The 21,142-nt window shown below is 40.4% G+C and overlaps 1 protein-coding gene and 1 long non-coding RNA gene across 2 annotated transcripts in view; one reads left to right on the top strand and one right to left on the bottom strand.

The window, feature by feature from the left end:
* Window positions 1-21,142, top strand: part of fz (frizzled class receptor) — a 98,004-nt gene that overhangs the window by 27,806 nt on the left and 49,056 nt on the right. Inside the window, exons 2-4 of the mRNA XM_002048354.4 lie at window positions 6,262-6,381; window positions 12,843-13,037; window positions 13,135-13,360. Of these exons, the coding sequence (XP_002048390.2) occupies window positions 6,262-6,381; window positions 12,843-13,037; window positions 13,135-13,360 (541 nt within the window). The remainder of the gene's footprint in view (window positions 1-6,261; window positions 6,382-12,842; window positions 13,038-13,134; window positions 13,361-21,142) is intronic.
* On the bottom strand, window positions 12,713-13,818 carry LOC116650540 (uncharacterized). Its single transcript, XR_011416294.1, has 2 exons — window positions 13,495-13,818; window positions 12,713-13,440 (listed from the first exon to the last, which is right to left on the bottom strand). It is a non-coding gene; the product is annotated as an uncharacterized lncRNA (long non-coding RNA).

The raw sequence follows: 21,142 nt of genomic DNA, 5'->3' as shown, positions 1-21,142 counted from the left end.
GTGTCGCATGTTAAGCGATCCGATAAATATTTGCTGGAGTCTTTAGGGCAAGCATTGTTCATGGCATATCGTATATATATATATATATATATATATATATATATGTAGTATATGGTATAGCTCTTTAAGTCTCTTTTAAGTTGGTTTTAAGTTGTTAGCATTTAGCTGGCATTAACTGAGATTTGTGCTCTAAGCGTCTCGGAATCATGTTATAGAAGTCAATGGAGCTTCAACTTGGCTAAAGTTTGCATCTTTGCGCACGGTATAAACGTTAAGGAGGAGAGAAAAACTAAGAATTTCTGAAGCACCTAAAGTGCCCTCACATAGTTATTCATATGAATGAAATGAATGCTTATGCATATGAATAAAAAATTAATTATACATAACCCCTTAATACATATGTATATGCGTGTGCTTGTAATTTTTGCCCCCTCTCATTAATGTAGAGGCATTCGCATTTATATTCAAAACCTCTTCTGCTGTTATATTCAATAGCTAATTAGGTGGTCAACCAAATATGCACCCTTTTACAACACCTTGCGTTCATTTCTTTTTTTTTTTTTCAAGCAACGACAATGAACCGACAACATTCACACAGCCTGGAGGCCTCGAGATCCTACCCAACCCTAAAATCTACCCATCAACCTTAATTTGCGTGCTGTGTCACCTTTGGCTACATAAATTTTAAAACGTCGCTCATTATAAATTTCCATTAAAATTACACGATATGTTGCCAAAGTGGCCCCTATAAATTCCCCGCCACCGTGCCTACCCTTTGTAACCCCAAGCATTTGCATTTACATGAGTCAAACACAGGCCCGAATACCCTACAAACAGCTCCGGCCGCTTTTATATCTCCCATTCTTTGCGGATTCCGCTTGCAATTCTGTTCGCTCCTCGTCGCTGTGGGCATAATTTGTACGTTGCCTCAACAATTTGGCCACGAAAGGGTTGAGCAACAACGAGCTGGATGGGCTGCCAACTTTTGAGAGAGACTAAAAGACAAAAAACAGAAAGGGAAAAAATAAAACAGAAAATCAGAAAATCGCGCGCCAAAGAGTTGCCTTTTTTTGCTGTTGTTGTGCTGCAGCACCTCCTACTTGGTTTTTATGCCGCAAACATATGGACGGGTCGACATTTTATAGCCGGCGGTGCTGGCGAATTCGGGATCAGCTCGTTGAGGGACCGCAAAAAAACAAATGTTTTTTGATATGCCATCGAAATGTTGAACCCATGCCCAGCCAAACGCAGAGGCAGAGGCACGGGCACGGGCACAGGCTATGCTTATGCACAGCTTCAGTTCGATTCAGAGTGTCCTTAATAAAGTGTCGACATGTGTAATTTGTGCGGCCCCCGAACTTTGTCTTCGAGCTTACGAGCCGGGCCTGTGGTTTTTCGTTTTCCATTTTTGGGCTTGAGGGTTCGCGACCCATCGGATAATATTAATAAATTATGAGCAGCGTTTTTGATTTCGGTTTTGTGTTCTTGTTTTAGTTGCTGTTTTGGTCAACCGCGTTTAACACTTTGTCGCCTCGCATTGAACCCTGGGCACAGCGGGTTCAAGTCCTGCATATTGTGCTGCTGTTGCCGCTTCCTGCGCCAAATTGCCTGTTATGACTGGATGTTGTTGTTGTGCTCGTTGTCGTCTTCTTGACTTTGTGCTCGTTCCGGTCGCGTTATTGAATATCAATTTTTTGAAAATTTATACAATGCTCGAATGCATGTTTTGTTGTCAGCACGGGCTGTTTCCTGTTGTCCTTGCCAGTTGTGCTCAAGTGCGACACAGCGGCGCCCCCAAGGACATGCCAGACATCAGGCAAGGCATGGCAGCAGGAAGAACAACATGCACACACAAGCAACATAACAGCAGGCTGGAAGACAGGCCCATCCTCTCCTGCACACATCCTGCGTCCCGAAAATCAACCCTTAGGACAATCAAATTGCACATTGGGAATGTCCGCTCAATGCTTTAGATCTTTTGCCCTTCGGTCTCTGCTGCTTCTGCCAACCGCCCGCCCGCCAGCCTGTCTGTCTGCCTATTTTGACTTTAACAACGTCAGCAACACCCCCAAAAACACACACTCACACACACACACGTACACACAGTCGAAGCTATCATTAACGCTGTCGAGGGTTGTCTATGGCTTTGGCTCTGACTCTGACTCTGGCTCTGGCTCTGGTGGATGATGAATATGTGGAGAAGCCTCAAGCTGAACTCTCTGCGGATAAAGTTTTTAGCGTACACTGGGATTCAAACTTTCAGAGCAACTTGTTGTGTGTAGCTTCTTCTTATTATTTTCTTCTCTCATTTTATGTGTGCTTAGAGTTTTCATAGAATGAAAATTTTATGACCACATTGTCTGGCATAAAGATATTTTATCATAATTGCTTCGAAAAACGTTCGTGCGACTTCTAAAACTGTCTCAGCTTGTGCCATTAACACTTTTTTAGCTAACTGTCACACGTTATTTTAATGTATCTTTAATGTTCTTATTTTCCTTGGAATATCTGAAGTATTGTGAAGCACATAAATTCGTTTGCCACGGCTAATATAATGAGCGATGTTCACAGAAGTCTGAGAGTAGCTGCTCGAGATTTGAAAATGATTACAAGAATTCAATTATTTTTTCCAGTGAATGAAATCATTTCATTAAAATTTAGTTAACAAAATGGCAATTGAAAACCTGCAAATTTAAAGAATGTAATATATTTTTATAAAATATTTATTACTTACAATTTATATATATTATTTAAATTTATATCTCAACAAATTTTAGCATAAATATTGTGATAGTTTCTTGCTGCCGCCACATTGTAAACATTCTTTCTGATACTCTTTAAATTGATTAATGCCCCTCACAATTTATTGAGGCAATTTTCCGTTTAATATTTTCAACACTTATCTGACGCATCTCGTGTCAGTGTGCGTTCGCCTTTGCTTTGTTTCATTCTCAGCATTGACTCTCGACTTTAGTCATAATAATTTGCAGGCTGCCCATCATCAACACGCCCCCAATATTCCAACTAGCAGCCTTCGGTCCATCCTGCCTCCCTCTCACCTGCTCCCGTCTCGCCGTGGCTTGCCGGGCATAAAATTTATTTATAATAAATTAAAAACTCCTTAAATGCTGTTCATACTTGCAGCTAGCTGCCATTTTTTATTTTATTTGTAGCCGGCAGCCAAAAAGAAGGAAAATATTTTGTTGCAGTGCTCGGCGACGCCAGTGTCAGGGCGTAAGGAAATGGGCGTGGCAACTGGCAGCGGACAACGGGCAACGGGCCCCAGTTTAGTCGCTTGGCGTTTTAGTTGTTGCTGTTGTTCGTCCACGCGGCCGGCATGAAAACTTATGTCGGCGGCCTTTGGGCGCAATTATTTATACATGCCTCATAAAAATCGAAAACAATGGCCAGCCTAGAGACGACAGAGAAGTTAACAGCGGGTGTGAGCAGAGAGCGCAGAGATGCGGGTACAGGCCCAGACGAAGGCCTAACAATGCAATGTGCAAGTCCCAAGGCTTTTGTTGTGGTCAGTGTGTTAGTTGTTATTGTAGTTGTTGTTGTGGCCATTGTAACTCCTTTGGGCCACGTTGTCTTTTGGGCTTTTTTTCTAACTGTTGCCGCACGAAGTTGTATGCCACAAGCTCTAGTGCTTTAATTGGCCATAGAAGAGGCGTCTGTTTGTCTTACGGAGTTCATTAAAGGTACCTCAACAAGCCCAATGGAAAAGCTAGTATAACTTTTGTACAACTTGGCAGCTGTTGCAACCCTGAATACCCTGCACTACCCACACAATTCATCAGTCTGTCAGCTCTGTTCGGGCCCTTGCCGGGCAATGAATGCAATTTAATGATATTATGATTAAGATTATTTTGGATGCCAACCCCGCGGTCACAACCTTGAACTCCAAATAGACATTGGGAAAGAAACCCTGTAAAACAACCCCGCAAATTGCATTGTGAAGTGCGGCAACGACGCATGTTAAGGTAGTGTGTAAACCACAAGAGATTTGAATTTTAGATATAGCCATACACACACACACACACACACACACTCACTCGCTCACGCACACACGCTCAGAGAGAAAGGCAAACAAACATTGCAAAAATTCTTGACTGGCAACGGCGAATACGAAATGTATCTGCATCTGATGCAGATCTCTCGACACATCTGCAAATGTTTGCCTCACGCATCTCTCCGCAACAGACTCAACTCGACGCGAACCGACGTTGTACTCATTTCACATGCAGCCAAAGCCCCATGGCAGCTGGGAGGCAAGGGACACTGTCTGCCTGTCTGTGGATGGTCTAAAGCCAAGGCCAAAATGAAAAACAAAAACTAAGCAGTTAGTGGGGAGGAGCTGCAGCAGTTCTGTCAAAGAGCAACCCCAAAATTGTATGGCTTCGGCCTGCGCATTATTTGAAGTTCCCATTAAAAATTTGAAAGGCGCTTCCCGCTGATCCTGGCCTGAATGGATACTGGCCCTGGTACCGCGCTGTCCTCTTCACTCGGGGCAATCATCGTTAGGTTAGCGGCGCAAATTGGGTTTTTTTTGTTCGACTTGCAGAGGGGGGAAACACGCCGTCAGCGTCGCCTTAAACGCGTTTTATCTGGCGCGAGCTCAGGCCCCAAATAAGCGAAAACAACAACAGCAGCCGGCTACAAATTTTATATAATGATGTTAATGATAAGCAGGCAGCCAGCCAGTCAGCCAGCCCAGAAGGATGAGGCAATGGCACAGGACGACTTGGCAATATTTACGCATATTTGTGGCACATGCAATAACATAAAAAACAAAAACGAGAAAGTTGGAATATTTTCGGCTCGCGGAAGAATTAATACCCTTGTCTTACGGCTTTGCAGATATCTAAGAATAATGAAACTCGTAAATGGCAATCTGGTTAAGATATCTTTAAAAACAAAAAGTTGTCAATACAAGAACTTACTTTTCATCCAATCGTTCCAATATGCGATATATCCTTCTCCTCCTAGAATGGAATATGGAGAATTTAATACCCTAGTAGATATATGGTTTACGGGCTTGCAGATATGTTGGGGAGAATTGTTAAGCATGAAAGTTTGTTGAAGAACTCTCACCCCATAGCAAACTTTTTAAATGCCACGTAATATTTAAAATAATATAGACCGATTATTCCAATTGATATCAGTAGCCTATGCAAGTGTCACACATTTCATGCGTAAATAATAATACCCTTTACAAGGGTATAAAGAGAATAAAACTTTTCACTTGCTTGGCAAGAGGCGGAACTTCGGCAACAGCGGAAGCGCCTTCAAATTGCCTGCAGTTTCGGGCCAAAGTAGCTAAAATAAAAATTATACTCCAAGACGAAATGCGAATTTGAACTTGAATTAAGAAGAAAGCATATAATAAAACTCTGATTTAATACGAAAACAGATTTTAGCGGTCCCCCCACACGGACTTTGACCAAAGAACTTGGTAAATTGATCAATATTATTATTTGCATATTGATATGCAATTTTAATACATTATGGACTTTAGATAAAATATCAAATTATTTTATTCATAAAATAAATAAATATATCTGTAAAGATTGTTCATCTAGTTTATGGTATACAAAAGCTTGGCTTGTATTTATGAATTAATATATTTAAGGTTATTCATAATAATTAAAAAAGGTAATTTAAAGCAAATAGCTTATTGACGTAATTTAAAGCAATGTTTATTAAATAGATGATAAAACCGTTTCTATATTTGCGAATGACTAGATGGTACCCTGTGCTCCCTAAAAACTTATTTAAACTTATAACAGATATTAAAAATATTCCAGCATTAGAGAGAAAAGTGTGGCCGAAGACTCAATAAAAGGCAGAAAAGAGAGAGAGAGGGAGAGAAAAAGAAAGCCCAATAGAAGGAGAAAAAAGTTCAAAATAGAGAGGATATCTTTTAGTTTAAATTTGCTTTAAGCCCCATTTCATCATTTTATGCATGGATGAAGAAAAACTCAATAATATACAAATTTTAATTTGCTTTTTATGACAAATAAATAATTAAAAGTTGCCCTGCGGCAATTATATATCCCACAGTCAAATCTATTATTCTCTCTGTCTCCCTCTCTCTCTGTCTACTTGTGTCTCTTTTCCTCCCGCTGTTAATCTAGGTATGCCATCAATCCTTAAATATAAGTCTAATTAATTACGCACCAAAGAAAATTAATTTCCGTTGCGCCGCTTCAGTTACTCATTTCAATTTTCCATTTCCATTCAATTGGGTTTTCTTTACAGGATCTGCATGATTGCGGCGCACCATGTCACGCCATGTTCTTTCCGGAACGGGAACGAACGGTGCTTCGCTATTGGGTCGGCTCCTGGGCGGCTATCTGTGTGGCCAGTTGTCTCTTTACGGTAAGTGCGAATCCCTTTTTTGTTCTTTTCAATATTAATGCACGCTCGTCTGTGCCACAATGTTAGGCACTCAATTTTCAATTTGATGGCGATAAATCATAAGCAAGACTGAAATGCAGTCTTCGCACCGGCACCCATCCCTAAACCCAGTCGTATACCTAAGCTTATTCTGGCTGCCGTTTGCCAAGGTTTTCATCTGAGTGCTGCCATATTTTCCTTGGCATAAGAACATGCCTTAGGGGGAGCAAGAGCGAACAGCTTGATGCCGGCGTTTGCATATCCTTACCCAGACAAAGATCCTGCCACCGCCCCGCCCGCCTGCTCCTGCACCGAGTCTATTATGATGCTGCGGAGACGACGTTGGCACTTTGGCAAATCCCACGCATTGACATATTACCTGTCAGCGCATATTTTTCAATAAACTTGGCAAAACATATGCGGAGCCCCCTTCTTTGCTTTGTATATAGTTGAATAACTTCTGTTCCACGCACTCCCTCGCTCCTCGCTATATTCCTTCGGTCCCGTTCCGATGGTTGTTTGGTTAGCCCGCCGCCCATCCAGGTGGGCGTGTAGTTTACCTTTCGGCTTGTTTGTCGTCGTCGGTTGCATAAAACATGATTGCCAGTTGCTGGCATTGAGACTGCTTGAGACAAACACAGCCAAGCTTAAACATTGTGGTTCAAAATGCACTTATTGCATAAGTCTCACATAGATGGATAGGTCTAAGGATGGAAGGGTGAGCTTGCAAGGGCACGGCATGTTCTTATTTAATACATAGTATAGAAAGATATGCTGGATTATAAATATTGTGAAATTTAAAACTGTTTTTAAAACCATTAAGCTAATATTCATTTATTTTTGGCTATCACCAAAAACCCACAAAAGGCAAAAAAATGTGTAGGTATTCAGACATAAATCATCTTTTAATATTGCCCATCGTATAAATTATTGTAAATTTACACATTGGCCTACCCTTTTCAATCCATTTACTCTTTCCACATATGTAAATTAACGCCATACTTAAACCTCAAATTCAATTTGTTACCTTTTGGGTGTAGCAAACTCTTGCTTGATGCGCAAGTTTTTATTTTAACATATCCATCATCTATCAAGGAACAAAAAAATAAACAAACTAACTAAACCCAAAGCCAACAAGAAAATTTGAATAAAATATCTATTTAGCTGTAGAAAATGCTCTTAGCTGGGCGTAAAGGAAAATAAAAATAATATCCTAGGCAGTCAGTGGGTCGAAATGTTTTGGCGACGGGTGGATGGGGGGCGAGGGTACACGTCTATCAAATATTTTAGTCAGCAGCACAAATTTGTCCGATCTCTAATGGGTAACGGGAGGGGTGGGGAGGTTGGGAGTCAAGTTACAATTGAAACTGCGGGTGGGTTGCTTGCAGCATGTCATAAAGTTGAGCTACATCCATCACACACACACACGCACACACACACACAAGCACATACACACACCAGAAGAGGGGCGGGAGGAGCTTGTGCGAGAACATTGTCACTTTCAGTGCGACGAATTTTGCATAGTTGCTGCTGCTGCTTGTTTTTCCTCGAGTTTTCTTTTGCTTTTGTAATAAATTTCGCCTTGCATGTCATTTGTCCCGCATTGTCAGAGGCAGACTGTCTCTGCTTGTGGGCGTGGCAACGCATATCACAGCGCAAATTATTATTTTGTTGCCTATTTCCACTTAGTTTTCCCGACTTCATTTTCCCGCTCTATACATACACATATTTTTTTTATGATAATGATTATGTTTTCTGAGCGCTCATTTTGCATTTTGCATTTGGGGAAGCAGCTGCTTTCACTTTCGCCCCGCACTAGCTACACAGATTTGCTGTTGCAGTGGGCCGTCGTCTGTTCCGCCCACTTGACATTTTCATTTTCCATTCTCAGCATTGATGATGATGGAAATGTTTTGTGTGTGCGTGTGTTGGTGTCTGTTGCTGTTGTGCTTTTTATGCATATGATAATACATGAAATTTAGATGATATCCGATTGTTTGTTGAATGAATTTCTTGTATAACTAACGAGAGTTAATATTAGCGCAAAGCTTTACGCAGGACAAATAAAACTGAAATCATACGCATTTGGCTAAATATTAATATACATTCATGGATTGTGAGTTTACTTAAACTGAACTCACAAATTTAATTATTTAAGTGTTGTCCTTCTAACAAAACCTACAAATAAAGAAAATAACAACTATTCCCTGGGAAATGAAGTTAAAAAGAAATCAATTACATGTATAGCTCTGAAAGGCTTTGCTTGAACTAAACTCACTTGAGGTCTAGGATTTACATTTTCAATCAGCACACAATAAAGAAACACCTGCCGGGTGCATTAGGTAATTGCACTAAAATCATTCAAATAAATATTAATTGATGAATAATAAAATAGAATTGATTTATTTAAAATTTAAAATTTTGTTGTTAAAGATCAAATCATTCACAGAACTCAACAAAATAAGTTGTTTGTTTAAAATACTTTAGCTTATAGATTGGTTGACGGGTTCAGGGCATAAAGATATTGTACATAAAGAAAACTTTGTGATACTTTGACTGTAATTGAAATGTGGTCTTTGCAATTGTGAAATGGCAAAGTTACAGGTGACAGTTCCTCAGGGCTTAGTGTGCAAAGCAGAGAGTATCAACTAAAATATAAACAAACACATTTATTTCAATTTCGCAACGCAAGTCAAACTAAAACCAAACAAATATTTTTTACCAGCTCTTCTGACTGCGAACTTTGCCGTTGACTTTGCTGTCAACTGACAGATAAAATGCCGTGGAATCCGAGGCTCGAGTTAACGCCTGGAGACAACGACAACGCGACTATGAGAGACAACTGTCAACAATCAACACCTTTTTCATTAAACGCATTAGATGAGAATGAGATGAGAATGAGCTGGGAACGAGATGAGAGACGTCAGACATGACATTTGTTTTACAATGAAAGCGAAAAGGAAATGACTGGGGCTGTAATGGGCTCTCAATGGGTTGCCAATGGGAACGACTATGCAGCCTAGTGGAATAGTGTGACATACACGTAACACTGGGCCTGGGCGGGCACAGACGTGTGAGTGGGAGCTTTGATAATGTTGACAACAAATAAGCGAGCGGGTTTGTTGGTTGCCACGGAGGGTGGTAGTCAGTCAGTCAGTCAGTCAGCGTGTTGTTGACTTTGATGACTTTTCTTAATTACAAAACCTGAAACAGAAGCTCAGTGAGGTGCATGTTGACTCACTGACAGACAGGCCGACAGACAGCTGAATAATCGGACAGGATGTGCGCAAATATTCCGTGTCATGCTGACAACGGAAACTGCAGGACCAGGACCCGAGCGATAGTTGGGCAAAGTTTTACAAAAAGCCTCGTGGAACCTAAAAAGTTTCGAATACTCGTACATTTGGTTTGACATGTTGTTTGACTGGCGGCTCTTCATTTGAATAAATATGAACAACTTATGAATATTTGTTAAATATGCACATTTAAACGACAGCATAAGCAATATTTTGTTTTTTAATCATTTAAATGCCCGACAACCCAAAGCCATGAATTGTGTCCAATATATTCAGAAAAAACTAAATACAAAACGCAGCAAAGCCGTAAACATTTACCACAATTTATGCCGCAATTATTCTTCCGTTTTTTTTTTTTTTTTTTTTTAACAAGTTCACAAAAAACCTGTGCGAAGTTTTATGCTAATCATAGGCGCTGAAATAGATGACGACGACAAAAACACCCCTAACTAAAACTAAAGACCCCTCCCCCTATTATTATAGTCTCTTTGGTAGTATGCAAATGACGTCGTTATTTAGTTTGAATTTTAAAATGAAACCAAAATGTTAGAGTATGGAAAAAAAATTAATTTAATTTATGCAAAACTCTAAACTGGCAAACGCTAGACAAAGCTACGCGTGCTTAAAGTGAGAGGCAAGTTGGTTGGGGTTGCGTTCGCTTTGGTTTTCGAATGCTTTTAATGACTAGTTTTCGAAATTTATGAGCCGCAGCGGCGTTGAAATTGAAATTAAACATTAGATTCAACCATTTCAGAGGTGTGCTCACACTTCGTGTGGGATGATCGTGAGCTTATCTTCGAGGAGGTGAATGCCAACGTAGATGTCATTTAAAATCTGCAAGTTACAAAATTATGAATATAACAATTAAGAAAAGAACTTACTTAGATACGAAACAAAAGATGCATTCCACTGAGCACAATTAAATATGGTAGAGAGAAACCTTTCATTATCGTAATTTCTCAGCTTACGCTGCCTTAAGCACCCGGTTTTTTGCTTATATCATCGGCAGTTTCTGGAGCTAGCTAAATGTTAGCCGGAAACTGACTAACTACGCCCCGTGTTTATCTAAGCGCTGCCCACGCCCATCATGACGATGAGATGACAACAAAACCAAGCTAAAGCTCGAGTAACGCATAATTTTTGACTTAACCAGGGGCAGAGACAGTGCGGGTCTTGGAATTGCCATTGAAGTTGGAGTCGAGAGGGGAGCTCTAGCTCTCATGAATGTTTGCGACTGTTGTTGATTGCCTTTGCTTTGGCTTATTTCACTTCATTTGTAGCTACATTTTCCGCAGTCACACCTACAAACAGCCACGCCCAACGCCCCTCACGAGAAGTGAGCAGCATGCGTGGCATAACAAATTGCTGGCAAAGTGTATGTGGGGGAAGGTATATACATTTATATATAAGTATTATCTTGAAATGTCAGAGTGAGCATTTAAAATAGACGTCGCGCACTCTGTGTGCGAGTACGCAGGTTGGTAACCCTTGCCTTTTGCAGGACCCGTCCGCAATCCTTTTCCCAAATTGTTTGGCATAAATAAACAATTCAATTCAATTTTGTTTTCTTTTTTTCTTCTGTGTTTTTTATATACCTTCTGCTTCTCGTTGTATGTCAACAAATGCGTTACAAAAACTCCTCCACACACGCCCAAAATCTCAGGCATAAATTTTGCATGTAAATGAGCTAGACGATAAAGTGTAGGCGGGAATTAGACCTAGGCATAGAAGAACTATAAATTAGGAGTCAGAAGTGTTACTTAACGAACAGTATGACCAAACTTCACGATACCCTGTAAATGTAGAGTATGAAAACAAGGAAATTGTTACGCAAAATGGGTACGCAAAATCCATCCAGGTTTATAATTTTCATTGATAAACCCAAAGATTTCATGAAAGGATTTAAAAGTAGGTGTTACAAGCGCTTCCTTTTTCTTATCTTCTAGTTGAAAGATAAAGATCCTTTTTATTCAAATTCGGATTTAGTTGAGAGAAAGAGGTAGAATATTCGTCTGGTTAAACTTTTGCTTTAGTAGATATATTGCCAAAATAATTGTAAGTGGGTATATTTAAGCGCTACAATTCAAAGTATATATTCCATATACCTCATATACCCTACAAGTTCAACACATGGTGAAGTCCGTACGAATGTCTACTTGCGCCTTGCGACAATTGGGTCGTGTGTTACATCTATGAATAATTCAAATGTTTCTCGGTCTTAATAATAATAATAGCAGCAAATTATGCAATAGAAACAACTGCGGCTCCACACTCCTTAGCAAGAGCCCCACTGATAGTTTTGTAATGATCAAATTAAATGGCTTTGCTTAGAGCTGGGCTGGGCTGGTAAGCGGCAAGAAGCAAGATGCATGAGACAAAAGACCCAAGACTCAGCCAAGGCTTAGTCCATGGGTAATGAATTCATTTAAATTGTGCGTAATTAGCAGGCAAAAGCCAGAGCTTGAGTCTTGGGATTGGTCTGGGAATTGCAGTTTTAGTTGATGTGGGCTTATGTGCTGAATTGGTTTGTCTGGACTGGGTGGGCGGTCTTTTGGCAGATTGAGTTGCCTTTGCGGCTCGTCAAAGTGGTTGACTGTGGCGTCATGTAGGCCCAGAAGCCATTTAATTGGAAATTGCCTTTAAAGCCTTACGAATTGTCAGGCTGTTTGTGTGCACATAATACTGCGTATGGCTACAAGCGAACAACTCAGCTCGATGGGAAATTGAGCCCTTTAGCATTATTAAATATATAATGCTCTGGCACTTAACTACAGCAGACGCAGGCAAGTCGCGCCCTAAATGCTTGGTTGCCAAGGACTCTGCGGTTCTGGTACTCTCATTAAGGCCAGCTCGCTTAGCCAGAAACATGCTACAAATGAGCTCAGATCAAATAAATTGCACAACAATCAGCTAATGTGTAGTGCCTAATGACCGGGTCCCGACTCTCGAGTCCCGTGTCCCGTGTCCCGTATCCCGTATCGGAATCCTCAGCTTCAGCTGGCCTCCTCTCCGCCTAATGCATTTTAAAGCCAGTCGGCAATGAAAAACGGCGACGCGGCATCTTTAATATAATTACAAAGTTAATTAAATGTAAATTCATAATTAATATGTTTATTTAATTTGCTGCCTTCTCTTTTAACTGGACAGGTGCTCACCTTTCTGATAGACTCGTCGCGTTTTCGTTATCCGGAGCGTGCGATTGTCTTTCTGGCCGTTTGCTATCTGGTCGTCGGCTGTGCCTATGTGGCCGGACTTGGTGCGGGCGATTCAGTGTCGTGCCGTGAACCATTTCCGCCGCCAGTGAAGCTGGGACGCCTGCAGATGATGTCCACCATAACGCAGGTAAGTCAAGCCAAAGTTCGAGCCGCGGTGGAGCAGGTGAAACGAATTCCATTTTTTATTTACCAACATCCTTCTCGGCACTCTCATTCTCTCGCAGGGTCATCGTCAGACCACCGCCTGCACCGTATTATTCATGGCATTGTATTTCTGTTGTATGGCCGCCTTTGCGTGGTGGTCGTGTTTGGCCTTTGCGTGGTTCCTGGCCGCTGGACTCAAATGGGGCCACGAGGCAATTGAAAATAAATCTCATTTATTCCATTTGGTTGCCTGGGCGGTGCCCGCACTACAAACGATATCCGTTTTGGCACTGGCTAAAGTTGAAGGTAAGTACGCAATCCATTGGCTTATTAATAATAACAAGCGGCATACAGATACAGGAAGTGAGAAAGAGAGACCGATAGAGCTGCCAACATTGAACTTTAGCTTGGGACCCCACTTGAGGCATATTATAAATAACCAGCACTTAATAGATACACAAACTAACCGAGCCCAAAGGCCTCTGTCTCCGGCTTGAGCCGCAGTCTCAGCCGCAGCAGCCGCCGGTGCTCGTCATGTAAGACGAAACCGTCATTAGACATCATTTTGTGGCATTAACTGTATCTATTTCGATGCTGCAAAGCCCAAAACAAGCCCAACGAACCTTAACAGCAAGGCAACAGTGGTCAACAATTTACACATTTTGAACAAAATTTAAGAACTTGAATTTGAGCAGGTTTCAAATGAAAAGTTAGTAAAGCTGAACAAATTATTCTATGTAAACTCTTATTCGAAAGATGAACCTGAGCCGTAGGCCATAAAAAATTAAAATCGCAATTTTTATTTCCAAATATTCCAAATATTCCAAATTCCAAGGAAACTCTTTGTATTTGTGCGAAAAATAAAGAGTTCTTTGCCCATTGTTTCCTTTAAGCAGACGGTGCGTGCCGCCAGTTTCACAGTCATTTTGTGGTTCATTTAAAAACGGACCGAGCCGTGCTGCCGCCGGAAAGTTGATGTCCGCGATTTCTAAGCAATTTAATGACCTACGTGGTCGAAAGCCGACACGAAATAAATCTTTGCCAAGAAATGTAAAACAAAATGGTTGCTAAAATGGTCACGTTAAAGTGCCGTAAAAAAAAAGAGAAGAAAACAGAGTACTCTGTATATTTCCCTTTTTATACTCTTTATTTGAGCTTAATTTTTGGGTCAAAGAACACGCAACGAGCACAAATCTCGGGCAGCTACCGAAGCAAATTCGTTTTGCTGCTCAGCTCTGGAGTTACATATTTTGGATTTTTTTTAATGTATTTTACTTTTCGTGGATAGCCGCTCACATTTTTGAGCTTAATTAGATTGCGGCTTAATGACTCAATTGTGTTTGGCATTATGGCGCATTAGAATTTCGCCAGCTGAGAAGATGGCTTTGCGGATGCTGGGGCTGATGTCCGCCTACTGTTAAACACACACACACTCACATGCAGTCTCCGCACCCGCAGTAATTTCTAATGCGATTGCGAATTTTGGGCAGTAATTAAATACAGCACCACATGATTATGGCTTGTTAGGCAAATCCAATGAAAGTGGAGAGCACTCGCCTCGACTGCTTCTGGGTGGCCACTTACGATTCTCCATATATATTGAACATTAACAGGCCGTTGTAAATGTCGAATGTAAAGTGAGAGGCTGGGCACGGGCTTAACAACGGATAATAGCTGTCGATGTTGATGGAATTAGCAAGTGGCTGAAACTAGTCGTAAAGCTGAATTAGAGTGGGGCGGTCATTGTTAAAGCCAAATTCTGAGTTGGCTTCTGTCTTATGGCTTTTGCTTGAAAGAATATGTTAAATGCTAATAATGTTCAGGTTGTTGTAGCTAGACAAACAGAAACTATGAAAGAGGCATAGAAACGACTTAAGTTAGGCAACATTTCTTTTTCAGTATCTTCCGATCTCTACAACGTTGAAATAATATATGGTTACTAACTTTTATTATTTACATGGGGAGTATAATGATGAGATAGTCAAGACGAAAGGGATTGAGGACATTGGCTTGTAACAATGTAGGGTATTTTAATGACTCGACTCGCAAGTAGATCGTTAAGTTTTAACCTTTGAAGGCGCCTCTCTGTGATGGGGTCAATCTGAACCTTGGTATAAAAGAGTATGGTTTTTATCCAAGCCCTTTTATTAATGTTATGCTACATTTTGCTGATTATTATTAAAATGTACTTTATATAGTTGAGAGTCTCTACTCTCTCTTGAATGAAATATACAAATATTTGATATTGTTTGTTTTTTCAATAATTTTTTGATTGTTTGTCATATTTGAGTGTGATATTTTCCCAACTCTGTGGCGCACACGCGCTCTGAACATGTCTTCAAACGAGCTCATCGCAATTTCGCAAGTGCTGTGCAAACACAATCAAATATTTCCACTTAAACAGGCCTTTGGTAAGGCCCCCATCCAAAGCCCAGACCCACCATTGCAGACACTTCGCTAATGCATGCAAAATGGCAAAGCCATAAAAACATATTTTTCCCCAACGCACGGCTATATAATAAAAGATGGAAAACATTAACAACCAGCCGAAACGATTTATGAAAATCTTTTCCACTGCTTACCCCCCCCACCAAAAAAAAAGGAGGAAAAACGATGACTTAATGCACTGTGCACAGTGGAACAAGGAGACAACGAGGCAATGTCTTGGGCACTCCTCAAAAAAAGAGAGAGGGAGACACTTTTTAACGGTAAAAGGCAAAGGCAGCCCATTCAGAAACCATTCGGCGACAATTAATGTTAAATTTAAAAATACATTATTTTAATGTGTCGTCAGCTGGTTGAGAGCTGTTGCTGCCGCTGCTGCTGCTGCTGCTGCCGGTCTGAGGCGACGATGATGGCGGCGACGTTCCGTAAACATGGCCAGGCGGCAGCTCCAAGCTGCCATCTTCCAGCTCCCGGCTTCCAACTTTGTCTAAAGCCTCGCCGCCGTTGGCTACGTGCATTGAATTTGTAATTTGTGCACGTTCGCAGCAAACATTGAATAATGCTCACAGATACGAATAGTCTGCCCTGCCCTGCCCTGCCCTGCCCAGACGAGCCCAGCCCGTTTCCCCTACACCGAACCGCCCGCCGCTCCACAACTCTTGCAAGCACTTTTCGCTAAGTAAATAAACGTTAGCGACAGATCCTCGACAAGGGGAAGAGGCGATGTATCGGAAAGGGGTGCGCGAGGCTCTTGTGGAAACATCAATTTGTATTGACTGTGCAACGCGTTGGCAGCTCATTTGATGGATTTCCCTTTTTGGTCCAATAGGAGCCTATGAATCACCTGCATAAATGTATTCTCTGTGCTTAGACAGGGATTTCAATGCAAAAGGCAAATATTTAATTTATGCTAAATGCCTGGGCAGCAAACCGTTGGGTGTCCGTGTGTATGTCCGTGTGTGTGGCATATCAAATAGTGTGCGATAATGCCCCAGGCTTTATTACACCAAATTCTATTCAAAACGCGATTGAAATGAAGGTTTTGATGTAATTTGGTCATGAACTTAAATTTTCAACAGGATCAGTAGAGAATGAGTAGAATGATTTATAGGCTATATTTGGTAAATCATTTAAATATTTTTAAATATATATAATATTGATGTAAGCGTGATTAACAATTAGCCTGGAAGTTATTTCAATTTAATTTTGTGGTTTATTTCATACTATTTTGGTTTGCGTTAAAATGCTTTAAAAAATGAAATATGAATCCATCTCTGACATAAAAATATGTAAATTAACAAAAAGACGCAGAGACGAATGGCTGTGACTGAGACGACGTAGTCAGAAAAGTGGAGGAAACAGTTGAGAGAAATGAAAATTAACAATTTGTTGCGCTTTTGCAATTTATATGGCGCAAGTTGTAAGTCGCAAGACAAAGTCGTGTTCCAGTTTCAGTTGTCTCTTTAGCAGCGCTTATGATACTCTGTTGCAAAAGTCTAAAGGGGTCTACTCGCCATAAAGTAAGCATAAAGCATAATCTATAAAGCTGACTTTCATAAAAATAGGGTATGTTCTGGTTCTAGTAACTAGTTCTTTTACTTGTACGTTTTCCTTCATTTGTCAAACTATTATCGTAGACCAAAAGCAGGAGAGAAAGGCAAAGTGAGACAGAGAGAGGAAAAAATAATAGAACCGACGACCAGCTATGGAATTAACATAATTTATCCAGGGCCTGGAGTTGTGTGGGGCTTGTGGGACTTGGGTAGCTGGCATTGCATTAGATGGCATTTGGCATCGAGCACAAATAGCCAAGCAGCTCAGCGACTTATCGAGTGGCACATAAAAAATTGCGTATGAATGATTTATGATGTGGTGCGAGAGGAAGAAGAACTCAGACCGAAGTCTCAAGATCAGCTGCATTAATGCATTTCATCACCAGAAGCTGTTAGGCGAGCACTTTGTATACGGAAAATGCCTTGAAAGAGGGTAACATTATCCTGCATCCTTGCCTGAAGCCTTAATAAGAAAAATAAGAGTAAATATCATCTAATTGGAAAAGAAGAAATTTCTCAAACGTTTTCCAGGCAATTTAGCCATGTAATCTCAGAACGATAGAAATGTGACACATAGCATATGAATGAATTTAGCAACGAAAAAAAGAAAGCGAATTAAATAAAATGCCAAGCAAATTTCACAGTGAGACCTCGACACACATGGCATGCAGGTCACATACACGACCAGTTCACAAAACAGATGAGCGAGAACCTTCTCAAACTGCGAGGAATTTCTGACTGAAAATAAAATGATATGAAAATAATAAGGTATGAGTAGTCGAAGGAATGAATACCCAACACTTTTTGAACTTGAACATGATGAATTGATTATAAAGGACAATTGAAATGAAATATATATATTTAAAAAACATATACATATATGAAGAACAAGTTATTTCAGGGCTGGACATATTCTGATTGGATTGAGCTTTCCTATTATTGTCATAGTATATAGTATATTTTATAATTTTATACAATTATGTTGATCTGTGAATTTTTCCCTTTATGTATCTGCTCAATTCCAATGTGAACATATAAAACATACAAGGATTTCGTCATGATTTTCAGTGTTGACTATTTTTCTAAATTTCAAACTTCAAAAGCGCATTCTGTAGAGCAAAAGTAAAACTCAAAATTCAAACAAAGGGCAAAAGTAACCAAGTTGCCAACAAGTGTTGACCAACTGGCTGGACAACAGCGACAACAACAACAACAGCAACAGCAACAATTGCTGCAACATCAGCTAAAAGCGGCAGCAACAATATGCGTCGTGGCATGCGGCAAAAGTTGCGCGCACTTTGACGCGTAAAACCGGTAGCAAAAATGGCTGCCAACGATTGCGGCGATGGCGACAACAAAAAGCGTGAAGCGTGCGTGAGTCGCCAAGCAGCAGCGGGAACAACAGCAGCAACAGCAGCAGATACGCACTTAGAGATACAGCGTTGTGTTGTAGCTACACTTGACTACATGTGGTACACACGGCTGGATGTTGCGATTGGCGCGGTTACTGTTCAGTTTCAGCTTTCAAAGCAACTTGTTGTTGTTGTCATGACTGCGACAGCTGCGTTGAGTTGCCGCTCAGCCAGACGTTGACATTGTTGTTAGCCATATCTTTGATTACATTTACAATTTGGCGCTTGTCTAACTCTCGACTGTCGGCTATGCAAACTAGGCCATGACACATGAAACGCTGTGAAAAGGAAAGTGATTTCCTCATATGTATATATCTTTAATTACATTTCTTGAGGTTTTCGAAATTTAAATTTAATTTAAAACAGTAAGTGCATCTACAATTCGCGCACACTGTTGTGTTTTCTAGCTTCAAATGTTGTATGGCTTTTTTATTTGCACGCTTGTGCGGCTTCTGTTTCTACATTTTTTTTTTGTCTTGGCATTGTTTTCTGTGCAGATTATTTGTTTGATTATATTTTCATATGTTATTTAAGCACAAGCAATGAGTCTGACAGCTGGCAGTACTACGTGCTGCATTAGGTTACAAAAAAATGTTGCCAAATTGTGTAAAAAATATCCAATCTCCCCATTTTGGGAGAAAGTAACTTAATTACCGACAAATCAAAATTTACATTTTCTTATATTATTAATATAATTATGTGGCTATTAGATTTTTATAGTAGGCTATTTAAGCGTAAGCTAAATTCATTTCAACACGTTTGCTATAGGGTATCTGCCCGTCACTCCCCTTTTAAGCTCTCACTTTCCTCTTAGCTGTAAGTAATTTTACTTTATTGCAACATTGTTTATTTTAGTTTTTGTTGCTGTATTCTCGACAATGCAATGTTAACACCTTAAAATTCCTGAATTTGGTTTGCCAACGCTTGGAGTATTTTGCCAAACTGAAAGATTAACCCTTGATTGGATATTGCGCGTTTGAACGTTATTCATAATTATATAGAACAGAAATAAATTTCGAATAGCGGTTGAGATCATTAGCGACTCAAGATGTCGGCACTGGTTGTCCACTAATTAGTGGCAATTAAAATCATTAATTCAAATTAATATAATTTTAAAAATAACATCAGACTTGGCCAAATGACAGAAAGGTTGTTTTTCGCGTTACGCTTCTTACGCGCCCCAAAGGCAAGTATCCCAACCGTAAGCTGCGACCCGGGCGGGCAGAGGCCAATGACCAGAGGGAAACAATGGCACAAAGTGTGAAAAGCAATGTTAATGATGCTAGATCTAAGAACCCGGACAGAGACTAATGAATGTGTTGCAGGTTTCAGAAACAAGTTGTAAGTGTCTTGAAAAAAAAATGACTCAAATTTAAGGGTAAACAGCCGCAAATGATAAATATTTTCTTGCCAAAATGTAAAGGTGCTGAAATATGGTAAACACAAGAGGTTCTGTTGAAATTTTGATTAGGATTAGCTGGAAATTTTACACATATATATTTTTCGATAGGCTTGAGTTCAGTTATTTAAATGCTTGTCTCCAAGTATGCTTCGGATTTTAAAATTTAAATATATCTCTCTCCTTGCTACAATTCGAATAGAATCGCGCACTAAAGTCACATAACGGCTTGCTAAAATTTTCTTTTTTTTTTCGCAAATTATTGCCACATTTTGGCATTTGTCTACCATAGCCGAGGCTTATCGGCCTGCTGCTTGGTGGCGCATACCGCTGTGCTGTTTATTTCTAATATCCTGCCGCCGCTGGCGACAATAAACACGCCCACATTGAATGGTTTTCTGAGCATCTCACATAAAGCCCATAAAGCGCAGCGGTTGTTGCTGTCATTAAAATCTCTTCTCTTTTTTCTTCTTGGCAACTTACGTTGGCAGGTTTATACTCGTATCGAGCATCGGGCATATCCTTCGATATGGGCCCTGTTGTGGGCAATTCCAGCGCTTCCTGCGGCGCTGCCAGCACCTTTAACCCCGGACAGACTCAACCACCCAGCACTTATCAGACATTGAAAAGGCTTTTTGCCCAGAAAACTTCTCCCCTTTGTCTAATTTGATAAAATGAAGACGAAAACGAATCTTTGCCATTTTTTTGTTTGCCGCTTCGTACATTCGCGCTCGTTTTGGGCGTGTAAATTGCCTCTTTCTTGTGGATAGGGGCGTGGCAGGTTCTATTCTGTAAAGTGCTAAAATTGCTGGCGGGCAAGGATTTCTGTTTTCGCCGAAAACAAAAGGAAAATCCACTCGATTTCAATTGTGCTAAAGAAAAAAAATAAGAACTCTTGTTAATTACGTGGTCCATAACTTTTTTGCTTTCTCTTCATATTGTCGAATGCAGTCGCCGCGTGGGTTTCATTATTAGTTTTCGAGTGGAGTACAAGCTCAGAACTCAGGACTTTGGTATCGCTTTTGTTTAACCCCAGTGCGTCCAAATTTATTGGCACAATTTCAAAAAACGAGCAAACTTTTTGCCACGCCAACACCTTTCACATGTTTTTGGCATGAAAAAGCGTTAAAAGTTTTTCGCCTGGCATTTTTGCATGACGTGTTGTTCTTCTTGTTGCTGAAACTGCGTCCTGTCTGCCTCTCGCTTTCTGTGCAGCACAAAAGGTAATGGGTTAATTAAGGTTTTTGCTAGCCAGGTTGCTAGCGCTGCCAGCATAGTG

Source organism: Drosophila virilis, chromosome 3, assembly GCF_030788295.1.
Source record: "Drosophila virilis strain 15010-1051.87 chromosome 3, Dvir_AGI_RSII-ME, whole genome shotgun sequence".
Classification (NCBI taxonomy): Eukaryota; Metazoa; Arthropoda; class Insecta; order Diptera; family Drosophilidae; genus Drosophila; species Drosophila virilis.
Note: the sequence above shows the minus strand (reverse complement) of the source record. Positions and strands in the feature narration are given on the sequence as shown.